We start from the raw sequence: 26,296 nt of genomic DNA on the forward strand, positions 1-26,296 counted from the left end.
AGAAAAATGGTTTAAGACTGTTAGTGGACTACATGCTCCATAAGACCCGTATCTTTTCCATTTGTGCCAATGAAAACCTCTACACCTCTGCCAAAAGCTGTCAACGTCCCTTTTGCTCATACTGAAGTCAGGCTTCAGGTTTGTTGCCGAAACTATGGCTTATACAACGCTGCCACTTCAAGCCTTACTGAGATGCTAGAATCGCCCTCCATGCTCACAGACCCCCACCGACACTTCCGAATTTAGATTTGCTGTACCCCAGCAATTACTCAGGACCAGCACCACATTAAAAAAAGCAGAGAGCAGTGGATGTGCCTGCAGACAGAGGGGGTTACATCTTGCTTATATTACCTTTCTAACAGCATCCTTAGCTCCCAGCAAGCAGGCACCCTAATTAAACCAGCCCAGCAGTGCATTAAAGCAGCCAGGTTCAGTCTGAGTCTTTTGGAAAGTAGTCTGCAAGTTACTGCCCTTGTCCAGTGGCTTGTTTTGTGCCTTTGAGTGAACAGAGGCCCAGGTGTCTTTTAACCTTCCAGAGGATAAGAGTTCTTTAATCCTCTTATAATGGACTATACTGATCTCTTATTTTCCTCTTCCAGATAGTACTTGCCCCAAAGGACTCCACATAGTGTGAGGGACACAAATGGATGAACTAAAGGCTTTCAGATGCTATGGCAAAGGGAAAAACAAGATATACATGGACTTCCATGCAGATGATAGATAGTCAGCGCTAAAAATAATTACAAAAACAGTCTTCAGAAACTGTGGCAGAAGTCTGAAGCCAGTGCCACGAACGTCCATAAGGTTTTGAAGCCTTGGGCAAGGAAGAATGGGATCGAAGCGGAAAACCCTGGTTGTGGTGCTCTCTGAGCTGAAGGGAAGAGCCCAACAGCAACAGTCACCACTCATCACAGGAATGCTGCCTTGCGGCTGAACTTCAGGGAACACAAAAGGAAAATGGAGTGCAAGCGGAGAGTAAGTGACCCAGAGCACTGTCCATGGGTGGAGCGCCCATGCTGGTTTAAGACCTGTACCAGTGGGGTTGTTGAGAAAAGGCTTTCTATTCTATCATCACGTACCAGCATGAAGAGTATGACCAAGATGGGAACATTGCACAAAACAGCAAGAAGTCTCTCTCTGGTCACATGCCTTTAAGTCAGAGCTTGAAAACTGATCGTGCAAATCAGCAGATTTTCCTGGCAAGCACAAGTCATCCATTTCTGAAGCACTCAGGATTGGTTTTTAGTGGAAGCTGAGGCCTCCAGACTTTGACATTAAGTTCTAGCAATACTTCAGAGACAAAAAATCCCAAGCCATTCTTCCCGAACCTGAAGTCAGGAAACTCTTAACCCTTCTGTTGAAGCAACAAGGTTGCCAGACAGCATCATGGAGCTACCCTGACATGTCAGTTTTACTGGTCTTGTTAAATATACTGAGTGTGGCATTGGAAATCAGGAGCTGAATTGCCTGTAGAGTTATTTCTAGGAGTACACAGCTGAAGGAAAGTAGTCTTAAAGGGCAGGAGAAATTCACAAAACTGTGTCAACATGTTAGTTGCAAAAACCTATCCTGTCTGCATCCCTCATCACTGCAATGTCACACGGGTATAGAATAGGAAACAAAGGAGATTCTTTGCCTAGTGTTTGGAGGAGTAAATGTAGCTGTGAGCTTGGCACGTAATGTTGAAAATCTTGTTAACGGAAAGCCATGTGAAATGTGGAGGGGCCCCTGTCAGCCAATACCATGGACCTTGCAAAACTGCCAGTTTCTAAGACCTGTAGTGAGACTTCAGTTCTCAAAAAGTTCAGAGATTAGACGCTAACTGTGGCACCATCCATGTATTGAATTTTCTTTGAGCAAACAATTATGTATTTTTTTCTGAGCTGTGGCTTAAAGCCCAGTGTGTGAGACTTCCAAGTCCTACAGCTGTGCAGCACTCTGTGGCTGTGCCCATACCCATTTCTGTTTCTCAGTGAAAGCGTAAGCAAACAGTATAGCTGGGAGGGGCTGGGGCTTTTTTTGTTTTATTTTAATTAGGCAAGGCACTCAAGCTCTTGGAAAGAAACCAAGGCAGCTCTTTGTGCAAAAGGGCAGAATCACTGCCTGAAGAGATGGCCTTTCCGCAACATTTGACTTAAGCATGAAGCGTACCGGTACACTGAAACACCAAAATGGATTACAGACCCTGCAGTTAAGGCTTTGGTTCAGAGAACCACAGAGCACTCGAAAGAAAACTTGTCAAGACGTGCAAAGCTTCTGTTGCGCTGGGGGAGCACATAGTGGAATTGAGATGGGCTGTGAAGCTCAGAGATTAATCTGACACAACATATTATGTTAAGAAAGTAAAAATAAATAAGCAATTAAAGTGACCTTTGCAAAAGAATAAGATGAAGCAGATGAGCTTTTATCAGATTGTTTAGGTTTTTGCCATTTCACATGTGATATAGGAGTCTGAAACAAGCATTTGTTCTCAAAGGTAGAGAGCGCTGAACAATCTTAACTTCAGATTTAAAGGGTGAGGACAGTGAAGCCACACTTTGCAAAGAGATTCAGTTTCCCAGGAAGAATTAGGTAGAAAAGAAATCAGTTGGACCAACAGGCTCAGCTAAAAGACAGGAAGTGTGTTTCCCAATCGACACTTGGGAAAGTGACGATTTCTTCTTCTCTCCTTCTTTTAACTCATTATAAAATTGATTATTACTCTCAAGCCAATCATAAGGCAAAAAAAATTGTAACACAGACTCCCACAATCCCATTTGTAGAGTCGATTACATTAAGACTAGTATAAGACTTCAATAACAGTTTTTTGATGAGCATGTATATGTATTCCCCTTTCTAAGAAATCTCTTTGTTTCCTCAGTAGGGTGCTGTATAGGTGAAACGCTATCTGGAAGTTTTACAATCCATAGCAAGGTCATTAATTAAGGGTTCAATACTAGCTTCAATCGAAGGCACAATGCCAAAGCAACACAAGTCAGTAGGGCCTGGGTAATGTCACTGAATTTATCTTTTTTTTTTTGCCCCTTTTCTTTTTTTTTTAATCTCCAGTTTTAAGCCTTCAGCTTTTAGCCAAAGCTCAGCTCCTCAGAACCACAAACAAAAACACTGAAGGTGTTTCCTCCCGCATTTCAACAGCATTTTCTTTCTACGCTGCTATGTCAAAGAAAACAAAATTCTTAGGAGCAAATCAGTTGCGCAGACAAAGGCTACAGCTACTGGATTCCACTGCACACATAAGCGAGAAACTAATTTCCAGAGTTACTGGTGGCATGTGAACTGGAGGAACAGTAACATTCTGCACAAACTTGTCATGTCTTGCAAATCCCATGGTCCCTTTGATGACAGAAACAGGTGCATTTATACAATTTGTAAAATTTCTCCATTTCCATAAGCCATCATTAGTACATGGAATGATAAATATTCTTTAAAAGACTTAAATAGTGGTCCCAAGGGTAACTTCTGACTCCAGCAAACAGAACTGATCAGCATAAACCAAATAAAGATGCATCTTACTTTACAAATGCAAGGTTACAAATACTATAAAATACACATACCCCCCTCAGCCACTGGAAAATTAACCATTACAGTCAGATTTAATTAGTTCCATTTAGCAGCCCTAGATTTAGAGGAGGGTGTACCTCACTGTCACTACCACGCACCTGCATACTTCCCGCCGCTCCCATTAATGTGAGGAGAAAGGACATTCTGTTGAGAACAACCTCTTTAAGAAATATGAACAAGCACATTTCTGAAACTTATCTGTGAATACAGGACTGTCCAAGTAGCTACAAAACCAAACGGAAAAGCACTATAGAAAGCTGATTTCCAAATTCATGGTTTAAAATCTATTTGCACATATAAAAATGAAAGATCCCAGGGCTCCCATAAGATTCTTAAAAAAAAATGGGTCTGCTTTGTCTTCAAGCAACTCAACAGATTTCACTAATTCTATTGGGACCAGGAATTGTTGTAATACATTTAGACTGACTGCTTTTAATACTACTGATGAAAATACTTCTACCCAAGATACTCCTAAGGAAAAAAAAAATTGAAAATTTCTCCACAGTCCAAAATATGACGAATAACATGAACTTCGCTGTTCAGTTGTAAGCTTGTTTTGAGTCAACAAACACCATACAATGCAATATCTGGACAGGAAGGGACGGAAGGAGGCTGACTTAGAATTATACCTAATGTGCTCACAAGCTTTCCCAGTGCCCAACCTCAGAAAGCAGCTTTCAGTCAGAATACCTGAGTCTAACTGATGCAAATAATACATAAAATGCATGTGTAGTTTCACTTGCGTTTCACATTATCTCCTGCATTCCTGCAGATAAGTTAAAAAACTGCAATACCTCTACAAAATTATATACCACTTTGAGCCAAACCAGCAGCAAATTCTCTTCCATCATTCATTTCAGCCACAGCTTGAACAGATTGTTCAAAGTGCTCTATAAAACTAAGACACTGTACAACAGATGCTTTGCTGCCACTTCCTTCTTCTAACGTGATGCAGCATAGCTCGGTAGTTTGGAATGAGATCAGAGTATCAGTAGCAATACTGACAGCTTTGCTTCTACCTGGGACAACGTTACAGTTCTTTGTTTATTCCACTTACCACCTGAAACACTATACGTTCTTATGAAGGAATGGTGCTGTAACTGAGTGTTTCAGTGAATCCAGAATAAACCAGAAACCTGTAGGCTTATTCCTTTTCTTCAGGGACAATCCCCTGCTGTAAGACAACTTGCTGCATTCCCGATATTTAATGAGCATTTAGTAAGACTGACATAAGCGACTTCTGGTTCACCAGAGCCCCATGAATGTCATGGTCCATGCTACAATTATTCTCTGAACCTCATCATCAATACCAGGAAAACCAGCTTAGCATGGCACAGCTTGTCCATCCCAGAACAAGGGATTAGATTTAAGACTGACATGACTTCTCCAAACCAGAGATGCTTTCCCAAAGGTTTTGTTTGTTTGTTTTAAGCCAAAAAAGGTGCAATATAGCATCTCTCCTCAAACCCTGAAAAGTAAAGTGACTTGAAGATAAAAATGCGACCATTGGAAGGTCTACTGACATCCAGTCTATGCTGGCACCCAGATAGGGAGTGGATGAGCTTCTGTGTTAAATACGTATTTGTCAAGGTTGATTAAGTCTATGTCATCTGAAAACAGCAGAAACATGTATTTGAGTGTTTCCCCAAGGAAGAAGCTCTCCATCTTGTCTCGTGGCTCTGGATTACTGGGATTCTGGACGTTGTTAATGGAAGTATAACCACCTGTCGGAACCTGTGCCAAAAGAAAAAAAGCAGAAATTTTTTAGATTTCGATAATCTAAAAGAAATTAATTTCACTTCTTAACATCCAGATGCACTTGGAGAAAATAAGTGCTACGAAACTTGGCGTGTTAGCTTAGATCAGCGTATTTTTCATTTCATACTTGTTTTTCATTGACATATAAACTTCAGTTATGAAAAAAATCTCGTTGCATTTTAAAAGAAACCATGAGGATAAAATTAAGCAAAATGCCCATTTATGCTTAATTTAAAGAGGTATCACAAAGAACATCCCCTTGAAGCTTCTGGACAAATGTACAGAAAGTAACTAGTGCAATTTCTACATTCGAGTTGGTCAAAGTACCATACCTATTCTCTTAAGAACAGACCATGGATATTTAATGACCACTGGCATCTAGGCCACACTTCTACAGCATATCAGAGTGATATCTCCATAAGCACTGTAGTCAGAATGAATACAAAAACCCTCTATTAAAGCATTAATGCCATTTTGTGGCAATTTGTTTTTGGCAACTTCAACCAAAGGGTTCTTTCAATCCAGCCAGGTCCTTCTCAGCTTCTGAATACTAAAAAAGATCGCAGTAGAGATTCCAACAGCTTCCAAGAAGACGTAGAGACACTTTGGTAGTCTGCATACAGCTTCTGCATTTTACTTTTTAATCAATGTAATACAAGTTCTTTCCCTGAATGTATTAAGTAGTGTATCTCAAACTGTAAGGCACTGCATGAACTGATTTTTTCTGTGTGTTCTTACAAATTTCCCCACAGGTATTTTACGACTCTTGAAAGATAGTAGGTTTCCAAAGTTTCTTAGACAGCAAGTGAGTGAATACAGTCCTGACAGAACAAGGTCATTACAAGCTGACCTTACCCGTGTGTATTTATTGAAGTTCTGCAAGATTTCCCAGCCCCAGTCTTGGTATTTCTTATCACCACTGAATCTGTACATATAAAAAAGGCTTTCCACAGTTTCTGGTCGCAGTAAGTTGTGCCTGTCTGCAGGCTGCAAGAGGAAAAAAAAGCAAGAATAATTCAGACAGAGAATTTCCTCAAGGACACATGCAAGAAGAAAAATAGTGATTCCCATCTCCATCTACTTCAAAGAGTTTATTATGCATAACCCAGCTTCTAAATACAATACAGGGCTAATTAAAAACAAAGGCTAGGGTACATCTAGAAAGCGAGGCAGCAAAAGAACAAGCTGCTCCACAACAGAGCACATCACCAATATCTGGCTGGGAATTTCAACAGCAGAACAGAGATACAGAAGAATCATGGAATTACAGTTCAGGCCAGCTATCTGTTCACCTTGATTTCCACATCTTTGTGGCCCTTTTGTGCATGAAGATTGAAGTGTACGATCTCCGGACTCAGGCCTGTCTCTACTTGAGCATACATCTGGTAACAGGTTTCTATAAGGGCTTCAGCCAATTTCATATGATCAGCAGGCAATCCATTGTGAGCTCCCAGTGCCAAAGTACCAGGCAAAAAGCAAACCAAGTGATCCTGCAAGACAAGACAACCCTTACTGGGGAAAAAATTACACAACAAACAGGTATTTGTGTGTGTGCATGTGTGTGTGCGCACGCCTCTCTGTGTCCCTATGTGTGTGTCTTTTTTTGTTGTTGTTGTTTTGTTCCTTCTTTCTCTTCTTCAAAACACATTTCAGGTACCAAGAACTTGAGGGTAACTTTTTAACAATCTGATGTAATGTAGCATGAGGCACGCAGCATTATTACAGAGACATCACTAATTTGGAAAATGTACAAGACTGTGTGTTTTTATGTCAAGTTTCTGAAAAAAAGGTCTCAGGTCAGAGCAAGGGGAAGGAGAGTGTCTTTTGGTTTACCAGAAGTATACATTTCATACCAACTCATGAAGGGGGGGTGGGCAGAATCACCTAAAGGTTGCTCAATAGAGACACCTAAAGGGACAACATAAGGGTCAAACTGATCATCTGAATTTAATTTTAAACTTAAAATGGAAGAGCGATGGGAGTCAGCCACAGAAAACAAAACTTTGAATTCAATTCTGTCATATCTTGGGATGGGGGAGCCCCTCTACCCAAAACCCAGACTCCGGTCTCGCTCACAAAGGTTTGGAGAGCCTTTGGGAAATTCAGATGCAAGAAGCACATGCTAAAAAACAGAACTGAACATCTCAGAAGCACTACATCAAGAAACCAAACAAGTCAAAGGATTCACTAAAGCTCACTTCAGGTATTGAAAAAGTATGCGTAAGGCTACACATACATTAGTAATACACCACTCATCTTAAAAAAAGGCCACACACACACACAATACCTGCACTTGCATGAGATCTTTAACTGAAAGATCTTAAAATGCATTTTAAAAAGTATGGATGCACAAATTAAGAGCAGGGAGTTAAGATCAATCAGTTTTCCCTACAGCAAACGGCATACTGTTTAACTCAATAACCCTACATGTAGGAAAAGAAACAAATGTCATGAATGGACAGAACCCTCCAAAATGATCAGGTTTTTTTTCTGACCCAGTAACACAATATTAGATCACCTGCTTCTTTGGAAGGTAAATCTGAAAAGCCAGGTGGGCAAATATCCACATATACTTTTGAATTATGGAAAATAAATAATACATAAAATAGGCACTGCCTCAACAGTTTCAGACACTGGAATTTTATGACCAAAACAGAAAAAAAGAGAAAGAAAATTTTACTCCAGCACCAAAATGCTCAGTCTTACAAGAACATAAATAGATTTACTAGAGTAACTCAAAGGGAAGGCTCCTGGTTTGCACAGGTGACTAGTATCTACAAACTAGTTTCTCAGTATTACCATCACACTGGCTATATAAATACAGTCTTGGCTTTTTTGTTGTTGTTGGTGGTGGTGGTGGTTTGGATTTTTTTCTTTGGAGGAGGAAGGGGGAAAGACAGCAGAGAAACTTTGCATTTGCCTGCCCATATGTTGATTTTATTTTTCTTCTGGTGGTGGTTTTTCTGTTTTCTTTCGTCTTTTTTTTTTTAAATGCAGTTGTACTTCTTACCATCTTGGCACTGAAATGGCCATGAGCAAGCTCTCCTACAAAAGTAAGCTTCTTGGGTTGTGATCTCTGAAGAAGATGCTTTTTCACTCCTTCTATGGCTCTCATATAGTCTTCCAACAGTCTGTGAATTAAAATCATAGAATCATAGAATCATTAAGGTTGGAAAAGACCTCTAAGATCATCGTGTCCAATCATTCCCAGTTGGCTCACATACTAGCAGTCAGAACACATTTAATCATAGCTGATGTTCAGCACAATCCTTTCGGAGACCGTTATTTCAGTCTAAAGAACAATATTTAACCAAAAAACCTCAGTCACCATCAACTGGATATTAATTAGTTATCACTACCATGTAGCAATATTGGGTTTACTTGAAAAGTAACCTGAATTTAAGTAACCAGATTTTGTTTCAGGAATCCTTAGAAGTACAGTAATTGAAATCACAGAAAATCTAGGATGGTAAGGACCTCTTGGAGGTCTCTATTTCAACCCTCTGCTCTGAAGCAGATTCAATTAGATCAGGTTGCCTGAGGGCTTATCTGAGCAATTTTTTAGTATCTCCATCCAAAGATGTAGTAGTATCTCCATCCAAAGATGGAGATTCAATAACTTTAGCAATCTTTTCCAATGTTTCACCGCTCTCATTGTAAAACATTGTTTCACAGTATTTAATTGGAATTTCCCTTGTTTCAAAGTACTTTTATGTGGAAAAAACCCTGTTGAATAATTCCATTTTGAGGCTCACAAAATGCCATTGTTCGTGGTCTCAAAGACGACAGTTCTCTGTTTACAGTGAGCTATGGCTTGGAAAAAGCAGTGGTGCAAACTTTCCTTGTAGAGATACACCTGCTCTGATATATAGAAATGCCTCAGAGAGGCACATTGTCGCTCTGTATGCGTTAAACCCCTCAACATGAACAAGTCCAACATAATTAGCTTATAAGCAGACAACAACTGCTTGGATTTTTTGTCTTGTTTTGGAGGAAACCTTCTTTTCCAACATCTCTAATTCCTCTGCTCCTTGCAAACATTCTCTTCCACTTATCCAGTGCAGATAAGAGAAACATAAGAGACCTAAAGCAAAGTTTACACAAACATCAAACTTCAGTCTCCTCTTCTTTCTAAGAAAAGTTATTCCTTATGCATTAAATCTCCCACCTCAACCATCTTGTAGGATTCACCTTTCCCTAACAAACCCAGAGAAAACACAGACATTGCTGGTGAAATAAAGTATCATCAGTATTTCAGAAGTGTCTGATTATGCTCCATATCTACTGCAAAGACTTAATTCTCTTCTCCTCTCTGTAACACTCCTCACATCTGATGTGCTGAGGAAGAAAAGGAGTAATTTTGAGACTAAGCATAATTCTCATGCTGTTTTTACATCAAGTTACCACAGGTCCCTCTTGCTTGCTTAGCTTGCTTTTAAAAACAGTGATATTTTCAGTCAACTGTTGGGCACATATATTATTTTTCTTTAAGCAGCAAACTACAATAGAAAGTTTTATAGCTCAAATAATCCTCACACCGATATGAGAAATGGAAGGAACTTACTCGTTTTCTTTTTTCCCACCCTGAATCCATTGCTTGAGCAAATACTCATAGTAGCTGTCAGCTCTGGCTCCCAGAGTATAGACACCCAAGTGAGTGAACTGCCCGCTATTGGTGTTTATGAACATAGGCACTAGTCCATCATTTTTCCCTGAGAGGGTGTGAACATGCTTCATCACCTCATCTACAGCTTTCTAAAAGAAAGAAAATAGCAAACATAAATTACAGGTATAAATTATGCACAAAAACTGTGGCTAGTAATTTCAGGCCAATAAGAAATCTTTAACTAGTCTTCCTCAAATTAGCACCACGGGCATCAAGTTCAGCTTGTGCAACATATTAAATACAGGATTTCAAACTTGCTGACTCTCAAAACATGATGTTCTGGGTACGTTTAAGTACCCTGAATTAATTGTAACTATTTCCTTTCCTTCAAGTAAACCCACTCGAAAGCCAGTACTATGGCACGGGACTATGATCTGACTTACTCATATTTGCAAAGTAGAAGTCCAGCTAAAATAACAACTACATGAATCAAGCTAAAACTTCTTTAAATAACTGCACTCTTCAAAACTCGAGCTGTGGATACAGTTTAAAACAATAAAACAACATCGCCAAACAAAAAGAAGAGTGGAAAATATTATTTTCTCTGGCGTTATTTTTATTTCAACTAACTGTTCCTTATACTGTCAGACCCTTATCTAGTAAGTCACATTTTAGTTCCTTGATTGGCAACACCAACGTTTTGTTCTTTGCATTTAAATTATGGCATCAAGAAACCGCACACAGAATTCTAACTACATTAAGCAAGACACAGTTTCACAGTCCCCTTTTTAGCTTAATATTTTTTCAAAATCTGACAATCTAGTGTCAAACAAAAATGTCAATGATAAAAACTGCGTGGGGGTGGTGTTTGGTTTGGTTTTGGTTTGGTTTTGCTGTGGTTTGGTTTTGCTGTTTGGTTTTTTGTTGTTTGTTTGTTTTTTAAATCAAAAGCTGTTTCTGAGGGAGAGAAATAAGTATTCATCTCCACTACTACTTTTTGGTATTTAAGAAAATAATCGGAATTACTTTTGTTTCTTTTCCTTCCCTCATCTACAGTTTCACAACTCATTTAACATCACTTAGAGACTACAGAGACCATGTGTATTGTTGGAAAGTCAGTGGTGGAGCTGTAGAGAGGTGGAAAAAGAGAAAAACATCGACTGATTCTTCCGTACCTGGAATTTGTCATCTCCAGTGAGACGAGAGAGCTCCCTAAACTCCAGCTGAATACTGGTCACCTCTGCCACAGTGCTGTCAGATGTCCAACGAGGTGGATGTGCAGTGCCCCGGCCAATGTTGACATCAGAATATGGTATCTTGGAGGGGGTCTTGAATGCTGGCATAAGCCTGTTCCCAATGTCTTTCTAAAGAAAACCCAAGAGCACAGGACAAAACAACAAACAAAACAAAAAATAATTATATACACACATGCACACCCCTTTAGATTTTCTTCCACCAAGCAGACAGAAAAAGAAAGAATAGCAGCTTAATTTTAGATGGTGCAAGAAAGCCAAGAATTAAAAAGGGTCATGGTTTTATTCATAATAATGACTACAGAGTTTCTACCTTGTTCCTAGTATTGCATGCCTCATTTGAGTCTGCAGTCCCTTGGGGGACTTCAACCACCCCGATATCTACTGGAGGGACAACACGGCAGGGCATAAGCAATCTGAGAGGTTCCTGGAATGCATTGATGATAACTTCCTTCTCCAAGTGGTAGAGGAGTCAACAAGGAAAGGTGCTATGCTGGACCTTGTTCTCACCAACAAGGAGGAGCTGTTGGGGAGTGTAAAGCTCAAGGGCAGCCTTGGCTGCAGTGACCATGAAATGATGGAGTTCATGATCCCTAGGGCACTGAGTAGGGCACACAGCAAGCCCTGAACTTCAGCAGAGCAGACTTTGGCCTCTTCAGGGATTTGCTTGGTAGAGTGCCATGGGGTAAAGCCTTGGAGGGAAGAGGGGCCCAAGAATACTGGTTAATATTCAAGGATCACCTCCTCTAAGCTCAGGAGCGATGCAACCCAACAAAGAGGAAGTCAAGCAAAAATGCCAGGAGGCCTGCATGGATGAACAAGGAGCTCCTGGACAAAGTCAAACACAAAAAGGAAGCCTACAGAGGGCAGAAGCAAGGACAGGTAGCCTGGGAGGAATACAGAGAAATTGTCTGAGCAGCCAGGGATCAGGTTAGGAAAGCTAAAGCCTCGATAGAATTAAATCTGTTGAGGGACGTCAAGGACAACAAGAAAAGCTTCTATAGGTACATTGGTGATAAAAGGAAGACTAGGGAAAATGCGGGCCCTCTGCAGAAGGAAATGGGAGACCTGGTTACCCAGGAGATGGAGAAGGCAGAAGTACTCAATGACTTTTTTGCCTCAGTCTTCACCAGCAAGAGCTCGAGCCTCACTGCCCAAGCTGCAGAAGGCAAAGGCAGGGACTGGGAGAATGAAGAGCCACTGTGGGAGAAGATCAGGTTCAAGACCATCTAAGGAACCTGAGGGTGCACAAGTCCATGGGACCCGATGAGATCCATCCGTGGGTCCTGAAGGAACTGACGGATGAAGTTGCTAAGCCACTATCATATTTGAGAAGTCGTGGCAGTCCGGTGAAGTTCCCGCTGACTAGAAAAGGGGAAATATAACCCCCATTTTTAAAAAGGGAAAAAAGGAAGACCCGGGGAACTACAGGCCACTCAGTCTCACCTCTGTGCCTGGGAAGATCATGGAACAGATCCTCCTGGAAGCTATGCTAAGGCACATGGAGGACAGGCAGGTGATTAGAGACAGCTAGCACGGCTTCACCAAGGGCAAGTCCTGCCTGACCAACCTAGTGGCTTTCTGCGACGGAGTGACTACATCAGTGGACATGGGAAGAGCTACAGATGTCATCTATCTGGACCTCTGTAAGGCCTTTCCCACAGTCCCCCACAACATCGTTCTCTCTAAACTGGAGAGGTATGGATTTGATGGATGGACTGTCCAGTGGATGAGGAATTGGTTGGATGGTCACATCCAGAGAGTAGTGGTCAATGGTTCAATATCCAGATGGAGATCAGTGACAAGTGGTGTCCCACAGGGGTCCGTACTGGGACTGGTACTATTTAATATCTTCATCAATGACATAGACAGTGGGATCGAGTGCACCTTCAGCAAGTTTGCAGATGACACCAAGCTGAGCAGTGCAGCTGACACGCCTGAGGGACGGGATGCCATCCAGAGGGACCTGGACAAGCTCGAGAAGCGGGCCTGTGTGAACCTCATGAGGTTCAACAAGACCAAGTGCACGGTCCTGCACCTGGGCCAAGGCAACCCCCAGTATCAATGCAGGCTGGGGAATGAAGGGATTGAGAGCAGCCCTGCCAAGAAGGACTTGGGGGTACTGGTGGATGAAAAGCTGGACACGAGCCGACAATGTGCGCTCACAGCCCAGAAGGCCAACCGTATCCTGGGCTGCATCAAAAGAAGCGTGGCCAGCAGGTCGAGGGAGGTGATTCTGCCCCTCTACTCTGCTCTGGTAAGACCCCACCTGGAGTACTGCATCCAGCTCTGGAGCCCTCAGCACAGGAAAGACATAGACCTGTTGGAGCGGCTCCAGAGGAGGCCACGAAAATGATCAGGGGGATGGAACGCCTCTCCTATGAAGAAAGGCTGAGAAAGGTGTTCAGCCTGGAGAAGAGAAGGCTTTGGGGAGACCTTACTGCGATCTATCAGTACTTAAAGGGGGCTTATAAGAAAGATGGTGGCAAACTTTTTAGCAGGGCCCGTTGCGACAGGACAAGGGGGAATGGTTTTAAACTAAAAGAAGGTAGATTTAGACTAGACAGAAGGAAGAAATTTTTTACAATGAGGGTGGTGAAACACTGAAACAGGTTGCTCAGATAGATGGTAGATGCCCAATCCCTGGAAACATTCAAGGTCAGGTTGGACGGGGCTCTGAGCAACCTGATCTAGTTGAAGATGTCCCTGCCCACAGCAGGGGAGTTGGACTAGATGACCTTTAAAAGGTCCCTTCCAACCCAAACTATTCTATGATTCTATGCAACATGACATAATTCTGAAGTCATTGACTGCATCTAGCTAATCTAAAGAGGTGGCTGATGCTGTTAAGACACACAGAAAGGGTGACAAAAGACAACTATTACTCTTTGCCAACCATTTATTTCCTCTTTTGTTTCATGAACTTTATTATGGTCAGCTCTTCATCAACAGAAGAACAGGCATATAAGAACACAGGCTTAAAAGATTAATGCTAAATCCCCTTCCCACCACTTTAAATATGAAACTGTTAAAAAACAGCAACACTTAACTTTCTGATGAATCTTCCCTTAACTTTGTCCAATATGGAATACATAATGCAGTTTCATTTGTAAGACTAGTCACTCACAGCTTTTTCCAGGAAGAGGCTATCTCTGGAGAGATGGTAGGTGCTCAGCAAGCCCCCCAGGATACGAATAGTGCTCTCAAAGAGGTTCACATCCACATTTTTATCAAATACTAAATCGTTTACTACCCATTTTCTTGCTTCTTCAAACTCTGCAAAGTATAAAAGGGAGTTCAGTTATGAACTTCTGGCATGTTCCAACAATTAGACTAGAGATATTGGTACTCCATATATCCATGACAGTTACTTATAACTGTCTACAGAGATCATAATTTTAGGAAAACTAAAATGAAGAGCACATGCTGGAAGAAGTTTGACCACCATTGGCTTAATTCTTATTCAGCATACACCACATATGCACAAAGACAGAAATACCCAGCAAAATAAAAAGTTCCTAAAAGTCTAGAAAAAGAAGAAATTGAGGAATTCTTTATTAAAATAGTCCAGAAATTGAGATCTTTTAAGTCCATCCATTTGACTTGTCAGAGAATTAGTTACACTTCCACAAGAGCCTTCTGAACTTTTTAATTAAATCTTTTTAAACCAAAGCTGTTATCTACCAAGATAGCAGATAATAGCTGTTAACTGAAAATGTTAAGTCCTTTAGTCTAGCAATGTCCTGGGGAGCCTGCCTCCTACTTCAGCACCTAACCTATAAAATCCTGACAGTCTGCAATTTTTTCCCCAGAAACAAAAATGGTTGTTTATCACACTGCTAATTCAAAAAGGAATGTTAAAAAAGCCATTTTAGATTCAACAGTTAGCTTATCAGCAGCATCACTCAATGATTGCTTTTGCACAGGGTCTAACTCCATGATGTGTGTGAGTCAGCTTAGCCTTCATTGTTAGAGGCATGAGCTATCTCAAACTATCTCACACCTTCCAGAAACTCCTGCTTATGAGCAGGCACAGAAGAACAACCGATTTCCCAGAAATACAAGGTATTCCACAGGAGATTAACTCCAAAGCAAAAGGATGCCTCTGGGTCCTAATGAAAAAATGTCTTGGATGTTGGGTAAATACTGGATGTTGGGTAGAAGAACCACAGAAAAATCTCTGCTGTCAGATGTTAGCACTATCTAGCAGTACAATAGAAAAGGTAAGGTCCTCTTTCACAAAAGTGTTAGCATTCATCAGCTTATAAGAAAGACTGGCAACCTCAAACAGAACTTGCATTTGTTATTCAGAAGAAACCCCAGGAGCTTTCTAAGGCAATCAGCAGAACTGCTATAAAATATGAAGAAGCCTTCACCAAGAACCCATTTTCAACACATCTAAATTACTAATAATTTATTTTAAAAGCTCTATGCAGTTCACAATTAATTTTTTATGGGGGAAAAAAAAAAAAGCAGCACACTGTCAGCTTGATGAAACTTCAAGATAGCCTGCTCAGGCCTAGAGCTGCACACACATGATACGGAGTTTTTGTTTGATTTAATATTTTACTCAAACTTCAAAGGTAGAAAAGACAGAACCATGAAAGACTTTCACTGTTTATTGTCCCCTTACTAGCAGCTCTGTTCTTCCTATCTTGACACAAAAAATTGCTTGATTGATAAGTTTACAAAGATGGTTATCTACCAAGGTTAAATAGATACAATTCCAGAAATCTTTAAATACCACTAAAAAAACCCTGCACCACAAAAAAAAAAAAACCCAAACAACTCTTAAATACTGATTAAGCAAGTTTTTTGCAACAGAATTGCAGAATTTTTGGCTTAGTTTTTAAAATCTGTTTGAAAGTTTTCTAACATAGTCACTTCCAGAATAACTGTGAAAAAATACAGACAGCAGAGCAGTTCAGGAAAGAGGTATTGAACACTCCACTTCTCCATCCATTGATTCCTCACAGAAAACAACCTTCTTAAATCCAGATATGAAATATTGGTATCAGGTGTGATAAAACACAACCTAGGACCTTTCAGGCTAACTACTAAGACTGATGGGTAGAAAGCCTACAGTGACTAAGGGCACAAAGCTAGCACTAGGGTTTTAGTACAGAAACAAAAATCAGGAGGCTTATTAATACATTCCCCAGTTTCTAGCAGATATATCCATTGTTATATGTAACAATGGAATTTTTTTTTTCTGGCTCAAAATTCTATTCCAGGAAAAATGGTGTCCTTTAATATAGTTGAGGGGGGTTATATTTATTTTTATACATATTGTTTATATATATATGTATTTACCCTTACAGGAAAACTAAACTTATTGGCTGCACGTAATAAACGTTCCCCTCAAAGAACTCTGAACATGTACTGCCTGAACAGAAAATAAGGAGTTATTTTAGAGGGAAAAAATGGAGGAGGAAAAAAATTACCTTCTTTTAAGCCTAAAATCCACATGGTATCCAAGGCGTCAATTAAAGTAAGCCCAAGTCCAAACCACTCGCTGTAGGACTTGGACAAAGGCTTCAGCTCATCATGGCCCCAGGCAAAATCCTTGTATCCTTTCCATGCATGGCGGAACGCTTCTATCACAGCCATCTGACGTTCGTTTATGGGCACTGCAAAAGGAAAACAGCACCTTGCTCAAGACTTCTGCAGGGGAGTTACGCAGCTATACCAAACACCATTTTGCTGCATTCTACCCAAAATAAACTTTCTTCCAAACTAAATGATCAGTGTAATGGAAAAACCATCCTCAGATTATTCTTTTCAGTACAGACTTTCCTCTGCGGAATAACCAGTCAGTGTTTCTGGTCAGCAGTTCAGCCAGGCGGAAACAGAGATCTCTCCCTCACAAAAAAAGTCACTTCTGCAAATAAAACATTAAAATAATCACATGCACAGTTGTTAGGTGAGTAACACTAAAGCTCAAAGACCTGAAAGTCAGGAAATACCAGAATTAAGATTGCTTAAATTAACTGTAATTCAGCTGCTGAATACATATGCTTAACAATACAATCCTCAGCTAATTTACCACGTACCATTTTTGCTTCATCTTCCCTGTCTTATTCGTTGCTTTCTGCTAAATTTAAAATCAGTTATACAAAATTATTTCTCTTGAACTTTTCATTTAATACAAAAAAAAGGAAGAAAATTTACATTTTCCATCTTGGGCAAAGCCATGTCTTTTTCCATGGTTCTACTGAAATTTTTCCTCGCAATTTGCCATAAAGTTGATTTTATGTTACACATCCAATGTGAAAAATTTCAAGTCCATTAGCTGAGATTTTGAATAATTATAAACAAACAAAGATTTCTGGAATGGGAAACACCAAGCAGCATAACTAACCCCATATATATTAAGCTAGCAAAAGCCAAATACATCACATTGTAATATGCCACATTTATCGTATCAGAACTTCCTCGTGTGAACTCAGAAAGCAGAACAACAGGTTCTTTACTCCACAAGGACAGCAACTGCAAAAACAACTTCTACCACTTTCTGGTGAGCCTTAAAAATAGTTCAGTTTAATTCAGGGAGAAGCAAAACCACTGCTGAAAAACAAAGCTGTCCATTTCAAGCCCTCACTCTTTAGACTATCCTTTCCTGGAGAAAAGATGGGAATGTCTGCCTTCTCCCAGAGGCTATATTTCAAATCTTTGTCACCAAAATTTGTTTTCAAATTCTGAAGGCTAATAAGCGTGAAGGCTGCCATGGTGGCATAAGGACACTGAAAGGCTTGGATGTTCTAGGTAAATAATCTTTTCTACACTTTTTGTTTCCTTTAATTAAAATAAATAAATAAATTAGATATGTGTGGGGAGGAATTGCACAACTTCAACCATAAAAGTGAACAGAAATACAGGTATCATTAACTGTACTATTTACCTGGTTCCTTCTGGTCTTCAGCTTCCATAGATGAAGGTTTTTCTGGTTCCTTTATTTTACTAGATGGAGGTTCAGTGCTTTGGTCAGGTTCTATCACTGCTCCTCTCCAGCTGCAAATACAAGGGATTGTAATTAAGTCTTAATTTGATCACAGAAAGTCATGCAAATGAATGAGACTTATCTCTGCATTTCCTTTTTCTCACAATACTTCAATAAAACAGGAGCTGGATTTTGTATCAAGGATCAAAATAACTATGTTGTCCATTAGATAATTTTTCTGTTCAAAGAAAGTAATTGGCACCAGAGAAATTTTACTGGATTAAGAAATGTGTCTTACAGGCTCTTGGAATTTCATTAAATATCTTGGCAATGGAATTTAATAAAGAACTTCTAAAAAGAATTGAAACACCTGAGAATGCTGCATTAGAAGTATTTTGTTATCTACCAGTTCTGAAATGATCATAGGAGCCACTAAGTCTAAATAGTATCACACAAATGATGATCATCAAAAAATCATGAATAAGCCAGAACTAGCCACTTAAAGTACTTGCTTTCCTACCAAGGGGTCCACAAGCCTTCCCTGCGACCACAGATGCATAAATCAGTTTTTACAGGTTTTTATTAAGAATCTCCTGAAGAAGTCTTTCAGAATGGAATTTGGAATTCAGGTCAAGCCAAGTTCATATCAAGGCTTACAGGACCTTTAAAGTTTATATTATTTATAGTCAGCAAACCTTACGACTTACATAAATCCCATCATTTCATTTCTTACTTTCATTCTTTAAATTTGTAACTAGTCTTCACTATGCTTTCATTGCTCTCCTAGGTTTTCCTGTTACCACCCGTTTAAGTCTACGAGTTATAGTGTAAGCACAGGAATAAAACACTTCATTCTGAGACATTTCAGATAATACCAACAGCCAAAACGCTGATGCAGGCACAGTTCTGATGCTATGATCAGCTTAGCTGAGCCAGTGCTGAAAAGCATATAAAAAAGCCAAGCCTAGCGTTCCAAATTTTAAGAACCTCTGCTGAACTTGCACTAGTCTTTTCTATATACAAGTTACATCCCTTCAGTTACTCCCAAATCAAAAGATTTCAATCAATAATATCTTAGGGAATAACTTAGTATAAATATAAACATAGCAGCATAGACCCTTTGTAAAAGATATTACTATATCTGCATGAGGGGTCTTTGAACTGCATGATTCATCTTTTGTAAGAAAGGAATAAGCACATCTTGTACAGTTACATGCACACAACTACACATATGTGTACGGCTTCTGCCAGTTCAACTTGGGCTTACTGTGCTTAGTGGCATCATACCCCTACCCAACACTGACACTGGCATAATTTTCCAAGTCTGGCCCAGGACAAAGACACTTGTAACAGTATTATTATACTGATACTGGTACGTTAATATTTACTACAAAACACACGGTGGAAACCTACAAACACTGAGAATTCGCGTGAGCATTGAGAGTATCTAAGTGCATTAGAAATACAGACAGCTTTGTACGGCTCCAAATCCTCTGCAGTTCTGTGATGCAAATAGTAAAAACAGAAAAGCTGCACATTCATCAAAATTAAATGTATCAGCTTATCAATATCAACAGCTGTCAGCCCAGACCTGAGAACAAATATATGCAAGGAAAGAAATCAACCTCAGACTCAGACAACAAAAAGCCCTTACAATTTTCACTCTAACAGCCAATGGATCTCGGCAGGGGCAATGGGGGGAGCACTGTAACTTGCTGGAAACATTTCTACCTGATAACGGATTTCTCCATTTTCTCTTCTTTATCAGCCTGGACTGGCTCTTCTACAATTCTACTGGTATCTTGTTGGGTCTTCAGCTTCACATCCCTCCGTGGTGGCTTGATCTGAAGATTGGAAGGACCACGCCGAACATGAGGTGGTTTTGGCGGCTTCTGAGAAAATAAAGAAAAAAAATGTGCTTGGTATGTTGCAGAGATGGTAAAATTTCAAACCATAAATCAACAGCATTCCAGTGTTAAACATATCTTCAGATAAATCTTATTTTGATATCGTATCAGCATGGAAGTTCTGCCCTGAATGGAAGGTATGCTAAAGACCTTGGTTTTTTGTTTGTTTTAAACTTTTGGTAAAATTATCCAGTTCTTAAGTTCACACTGATAAATTACTTTTAAACTACCTCTACTGCTACCAGATATGAATTTAACACAAGGCACTGCCAAAGGATTATAAAGATATTTGATTCCATTTTACTAGGCACAGTAAATTTTTATTAGAATCGGCAAAAAGCATGCAAAAAAAAAGCTTACACAATGCCAGTGTTAGATAATACCAAGAATTACTATCCAGTAATAAATGTACATTTGCGCACGATGAGGGAAAGATTTAATACAAAATTTCGTATTCATTAACTGGAAATCCCAAAATTCATGAGGTAAATACATGAAGAGCAACACAGTAACCAGTATTCCTCTACTCCACTAATCCACACAGTCAGTTCATGTTTCTTTCCGGTTGCATCCCCCACAAATGTAACCCTTCAAAACCTAACATCTGTTCTGTTTGCTGCTGTTTTTCAAGCTACCAGAAAAGCTATTCCAATTCAGTGTGATACTGACTGTATCCTACGTCTCATATTCAGCCACGACTCTATTTAGGCTCCTCACAACAGCAAGACTGACGTCCAGAGCACTCCAAGTTCAAACAAATTAATCATAGCAGGAAAGTGAAGCCTCAAATAAGAGGGCACTGTGACCTAAACTCCTGGTACTCCTAGGTATATCAGTGATTAAGAAATAGCATACCGAACACTCAAAAAAGGTAAAGCCAAGAAATACTATACCAAAGCCCTTCCTGAGAGGAGAGCATTCCACCCAGAGCAGATTTTTATTGCCAGTTATAACTCCTTTCTCCTCAACAACTGTTGGAACCAAGCACTATTTGCAGCTTTCACAAACACTTTGGTAGGTTTATAAAACTCATTTCTTCTCATAGTACCTGTGGTGAAAGCTCTGGGTAGTCTCCAAGGTTGGCATCTGCTTTCTGGGGTGCTGGTAGAACGGCTGGATTTGCTAGCTTTAATCCAGGAATTTCTGGTTCTGTTCTCTGATCATCCAATGATTTGTTTGTTAGACCTAGACACACAAAACTGCTCAGCAAAGGAATCAACAGTTTAGGCTCCAGCTAGAAATTTGTAACAGTTGCTGCATTCATATACTAGATGCACCTCCAAAAAGTGTTTCCATTCACAAAACATTGACAAATACACACTAATTGTTAGATACAAAGTGTCTTTTGCTATTAACACTCTCCCTAATATACAAGGAGGCTGCTAAAAGGCACGTGCTTTTTTAATTGCTATTATTTTAGTGTCTCAATACAGGCAATAAGATAATATCAAAGTTAAATGTGCCTTCATATTGTAGAAAAGCTTGGAATTTCTAACCTGATGGGGCATCAAAACCAAGAGAGGATTATCCCATTCTACTATTTAGGTTTGGGTTACCAATATCTATATACAAACATAATAAAAAACCCAATCTTAATCAACTAAAACAAAACATTGCTCTAGTCAAGATAAACAATGAAAAGGCATATGAAAAATATTTCTGATTAAGCAGAAACAAGTCATTGAAACACGTCACATAAAATCATCTCACAGCTGCGCTTTAGTGGATACACCCAGTCATTGTCAATAAAATTAAAACTACAACAATCTCTTACATATAATACCACATTCTGATAATTCTGAGCTATACAGAACACATACTTTTCCACGGTTCCCCCATGCTTGTGTATGAAATGACACCACAGACTGCCAAGAAGGCAAACAGGAAGAGAATTACGCTCCGCTGTAGTCGAGACAGCTGCTTCCATTTCTTTAGGAGAGAAAATAAGTAAGAGGAAGAATATTTAGCACGACATTAAGAGCCTACTCAGTCAAAAATAAATTATCTGTCCATTCAGAGCAAGAAACACAAAACTGAGTAGGTTTAATTTTACCCTCTGTTTCCAACTGCAGACATCCATTGTTTATTTTCTTTGATGATAAAGAAATTAGAAATATAACATGCTAGCATATGGCACCGCAGGCTCAGAGAAACACCAGAGCCCCTTGCTGCAAGAACCTCAGAGACTGCTAAGTGCCGAGATACCCAGAGAGCATCACCTACAGTGCACTGACTTTCATCACAACCTTTGCTGGCTGACCTGTTCATCTGCCCAGATGTCAACTGGGAAATAAGCCAAAAGCCTCTTTCCTCCCGTCTGGCTGGGGAGGTACTGCAGAACATACATGCAAAATAAGAAACAGAAGAAAGTGGTAGGAAAACTAAAAATGTTAAATGTTACTGCAGCAAAGAAGGCAGGCTCAAAATAAGCTAAGCACCAGTCATTGGACAAGAAAAGCCAGGCATCCTGCCTCTGACAAACATATGTGGAACTGTCACACAGAACAGGTCCTGCCACCACAAATACAGTCACCAACCTGCAGCAACATGAAAATGAAGTAAGTTGACAGAACAACGAGGTTTGCCAAGGTTTAGTCCTGGGCAAAAATGTGTTTTTAAAACTGAAGTATATACAACAAAATCACTAAAAGTCAGACAGCAAATGCTACATTAGCCTGAGAGAGAAGTTTCTTCCATTTATAAAGAGAGCAGTTGAGTTAAACATTAACTGCTAAATTACCATTTTGTTAGTTTTCAAACAGGCCTATCAAAATTCACCAGAGCAGCATTTTGCTTCTAATTACTGGTTTTGGCGTACAGAGAGGGTGCTTCAGTGCCAATGCTACACTTGGGAACAACCTGCAGTTTCCTACAAACCACTCCACACCCCATAGCACTTCCCATAGTCCCAATCCTCTTAATAACAACCAAGGCTGCAAAGTTTCAGTGAAGAACTGTCAATGTGCTCACATTGAGCCCCACAGCACACATTTCCTGTTTTCCTCCCACACCGCTGACAGTACAGTAATCCTGTACAGCAATCCTCTACACCCTTCCCTATGCACACCACAAGATGCTGATACCACTCCTTCACCTTCGTCTCTACCTCCACGCCAACTGTGTCATCATCTCCCAATTGCAGAAAGATGCTTGAAACCCACCAGCCCTGTGTTTCCTCAGGGTAGGATGGGAAAAGAGGCATTGACTGTGGGATGGGGAGGAATGATGTACAAGAATACATGAGGGCATTCACCACTATCTTACTTTTTTTTGCTGACAAAAAATAAGGATAAAAGGAAGGGTGAAACATCTTGTGTCGTATTCCTGCATTTCCCTAGCTGTTAATAGAGAGAAGCTGCCATACTGTGTCCCTAAACAAGTTCTTCATACGCTTCATCTGACCACCTGTAAAGCCTCTATAGGTGGCTATACTTCAGCCCCTATCTGCAACAGGGGTTATCTTGTCCCTTTCACTCCCACAGCCGGTAAAGCTGTCTGTCCCCTCCCTACTCCCAAGCAGACACAAAGGTCATTTCCACCTAGCTCTGCTGGAGACCTCTCTTCTCACACTCAGCCTTCCACCAGAAAGCAGAGCCGTTCCCTTTACTCTCCTAGGGCAGAAGACAGGGCTCCCCCTTCAAGCCCTAAAATAGGGGACAAAGGCACCAAGACCAAGTCTTACCCCCCCTCCACTCCTGCCCAGAGAGCGCAGTGTTGCCCCCCAAAAGCCCACTAGCAGAGGGCAGGATTCCTCTCAAACGCACACTGTATCCCCCGCCCCAGCTTTGTTCCCAAAAATGAAGACATGACTTAGAGCACCCTCAACCAGCCTGCGCTCCACAAACCCCTACCAGGTGGAGAGCTGCCACCCGAACACTGCTCTTCTCAGAGCCCCCAGCCCAGGGCCACCCCTCCCCAAAGCCCAGGGCATCCCCGTCGTCAAGTGCCCACAGCTTAGGCCCCCTCCCCAGCTCGGAACAGGGGGTCCCAAGCCACGACCCCCAACACACAGTCCAGCTGCACCCAAGCCCCTCGCTGCCCACTCCCCACAGGCCGTCCCTCCCCAGCCCAGCAGTGCTCCCGCATTACCAGGTGCCCCCTTACACCCCGCTCGGAAGTACCCGCCACTACCATACAGCTCCCCACCCGCTCCAGGCCGGGTCCTCCCCTCACGGCCCGGAGCCCCCCGCGGCCCGGGTCCCCTCACGGCCCGGAGCCCGCCCTCACCCGCCAGCAGGAGCGCCGCCGCCAGGCCTTGCTGTTGTTGTAGCTGCCAGCCCCCACCGCCTCCTCCGGGCTGAGGGTGACGGAGATGAAGTCCCGTCGCGGCGGCGAGGCGGCGGCGGCGGCAGCAGCCGAGTACATGGCAGCGCCTCAGGGGCCGCAGCCCACCCCCCCGCCGCCCCGCGCGCCGGCCGCCATGAACCAGCGCCCCCCAGCACAGAGCGGGACGGAGCGGCCGCTTCCGGGTGCCGCTCTAGCCCGAGAGCACGTCGGGGACTCTATGGCGCCCCTAGCCACAGCCGCGCCGCGCCCTAGCAACGGCGGCCGCAGGGCGCAGCGGCCCCGCCGCGGGAAGCCGGGGCCGGCGCGGCGGCGAGAAATGGCGGCGGGCTCCGGCGCCCCTCGGCGCGGACAGCGGGGCGCGGCGTGGGGGCTCGTCCTCCTCACCGCGGGAGGGAGGCGGCAGCCGCGGCCCTCAGCGCCTCAGGCAGCGCTGGTGCCGCGGGGGCCCTGCACCGCCCACCCGCAACACCCGCCGAGGGTGCCACGGCGGGACGCAGCTCCCGTGGGCTTGTTCCGAGTCCGAGCAAAGCCAGCAGTCATCCTGGCACGGGCGCCTCTTTCGGGCAGAGGGTTGGTGGGGTTTTGGGGCCGAATTTCTTCCGCTCTTTCCCCTTGCTGGCCCTCACTTTACCTACTCTCACTACGTACCCAGGTCCTGCCCAGGGAAGACTTCAGCTGCCCGGCTGGGAAATGAGACACGAGAGGCTGGGAGCCCTCACTTTTCCTCTATGTTGTGAGATTATAATATAGAGACCAGTCACAGAAGTACTGGCATGAAAGAAAAATAAATGGAAATGTGCACGTGGGAAGTCATCAGGAGAAACAACGCAATTAAGGGCCTGCACGCTCCCATCCGTCGAGCTCAGGAAGGTGCAGCTCCCATCCAGCTTGGAGAACCGTGCTCTGGTAAGGCCACAGCACCAGCCATGCAGCACAAGACACTGCACCCTGATGAGAGGAGGATGCACCACAGACACCATCGCTTCTCTTGCCAGCCCACCAGCAAGGTGAGCACAGCAAAGGAAAACCCCAAACAACGGCTGAGTCCCAGGGGACAGAGAAGAGCTGTCTAATGTCATTATCACCTGCCAGTGAGAACACCAGAGACACATTTGACAGCCGGCATCCCTCGTCCTCAGACAACATGGGAACACGGGCCTGAGAGTAGACAACTGAAATCTGTGAGAGGATGCGTGTGAGTGGGTAAAAAGCAACTTAAGCAGTAATGTAAATAAACCCTTCCACAAGATCTAGCACTGCATTTTGGTACTCAGCAGGATCACTTGTCCCACACAATTCCTTCCCTCACCTGCTTCTCTACAGACCCCCAGCCCTTCGTCACTCCCTGTGCAAATAGTTCTCTGCATCTTCAGAGAAGGAGGAGAGGCAGAGGAGGGACGTTACCAGTGGGTGTAGAGGAATAGGGAAGAGAGCTCTTCAGTGACGTACACGTTCAGAGCCACATGACTGTGGTTTTGTAATAACCATTACTTCTATATTAGCTTCATAGTCCAACAGGAAAAAGAAAGCATTGAAGCAGCTGCTTTAAGTGCTGGCACTGAATACACCTTCAGCTGTGCCTAACTATTCAGTTAACATGCATCATTTGAGCCTTTAAATTTGGAATCTGCCTCATACTAGATTTCCAGCTAAGACTAAAATTAGGTGTTTTTCTGAGCATTTAATGATTAAAAAAGCTAAGCAAGCAAACAATTCTGGTAGATATGAACACTCCCCATAAACAAGTGGAGAAACAATTTAACATAAGCCTGAAGCATGCATTCATTTTTGGTATTTATTTTCCTATCGCAGGAAACTACTGATTCATGTATCTTAGAAACACATTAAAAATGCCAGCAGCCTTCATATGGGTGCCAAGAGAGAAACATGGGGTGAAAGAAGTAAGGAAGGAAGAATATCGACTTCTGATTTTTGCTGGGTTCAGCACTAAACCCCCAAAAGAGAGGACAATCTGTCATTTGTG

At 41.9% G+C, this 26,296-nt stretch overlaps 1 protein-coding gene across 3 annotated transcripts; it reads right to left on the minus strand.

Annotated features, from left to right (window-relative positions):
• Nucleotides 1-3,008: 3,008 nt before the first annotated feature.
• On the minus strand, nucleotides 3,009-24,504 carry MAN1B1 (mannosidase alpha class 1B member 1). Of its 3 annotated transcripts, XM_075170146.1 has the most exons (13): nucleotides 24,253-24,504; nucleotides 21,846-21,954; nucleotides 21,074-21,210; nucleotides 19,850-20,010; nucleotides 18,080-18,189; nucleotides 16,623-16,808; nucleotides 14,306-14,454; nucleotides 11,101-11,289; nucleotides 9,884-10,074; nucleotides 8,330-8,450; nucleotides 6,612-6,809; nucleotides 6,175-6,306; nucleotides 3,009-5,295 (listed from the first exon to the last, which is right to left on the minus strand). In XM_075170146.1, exons 1-13 carry the CDS (start codon nucleotides 24,388-24,390, stop codon nucleotides 5,092-5,094), a joined length of 2,025 nt encoding a protein of 674 aa, XP_075026247.1. In that variant the 5' UTR covers nucleotides 24,391-24,504; the 3' UTR covers nucleotides 3,009-5,091. The 3 variants fall into 3 exon arrangements, with proteins under 3 accessions (XP_075026247.1, XP_075026248.1, XP_075026249.1); XM_075170147.1 differs by lacking the exon at nucleotides 14,306-14,454 and having other exon boundaries at nucleotides 11,101-11,285; nucleotides 24,253-24,467; XM_075170148.1 differs by lacking the exons at nucleotides 21,074-21,210; nucleotides 21,846-21,954 and having other exon boundaries at nucleotides 24,253-24,501.
• Nucleotides 24,505-26,296: the final 1,792 nt, after the last annotated feature.

This window comes from Calonectris borealis, chromosome 21 (genome assembly GCF_964195595.1).
Source record: "Calonectris borealis chromosome 21, bCalBor7.hap1.2, whole genome shotgun sequence".
Lineage (NCBI taxonomy): Eukaryota > Metazoa > Chordata > Aves > Procellariiformes > Procellariidae > Calonectris > Calonectris borealis.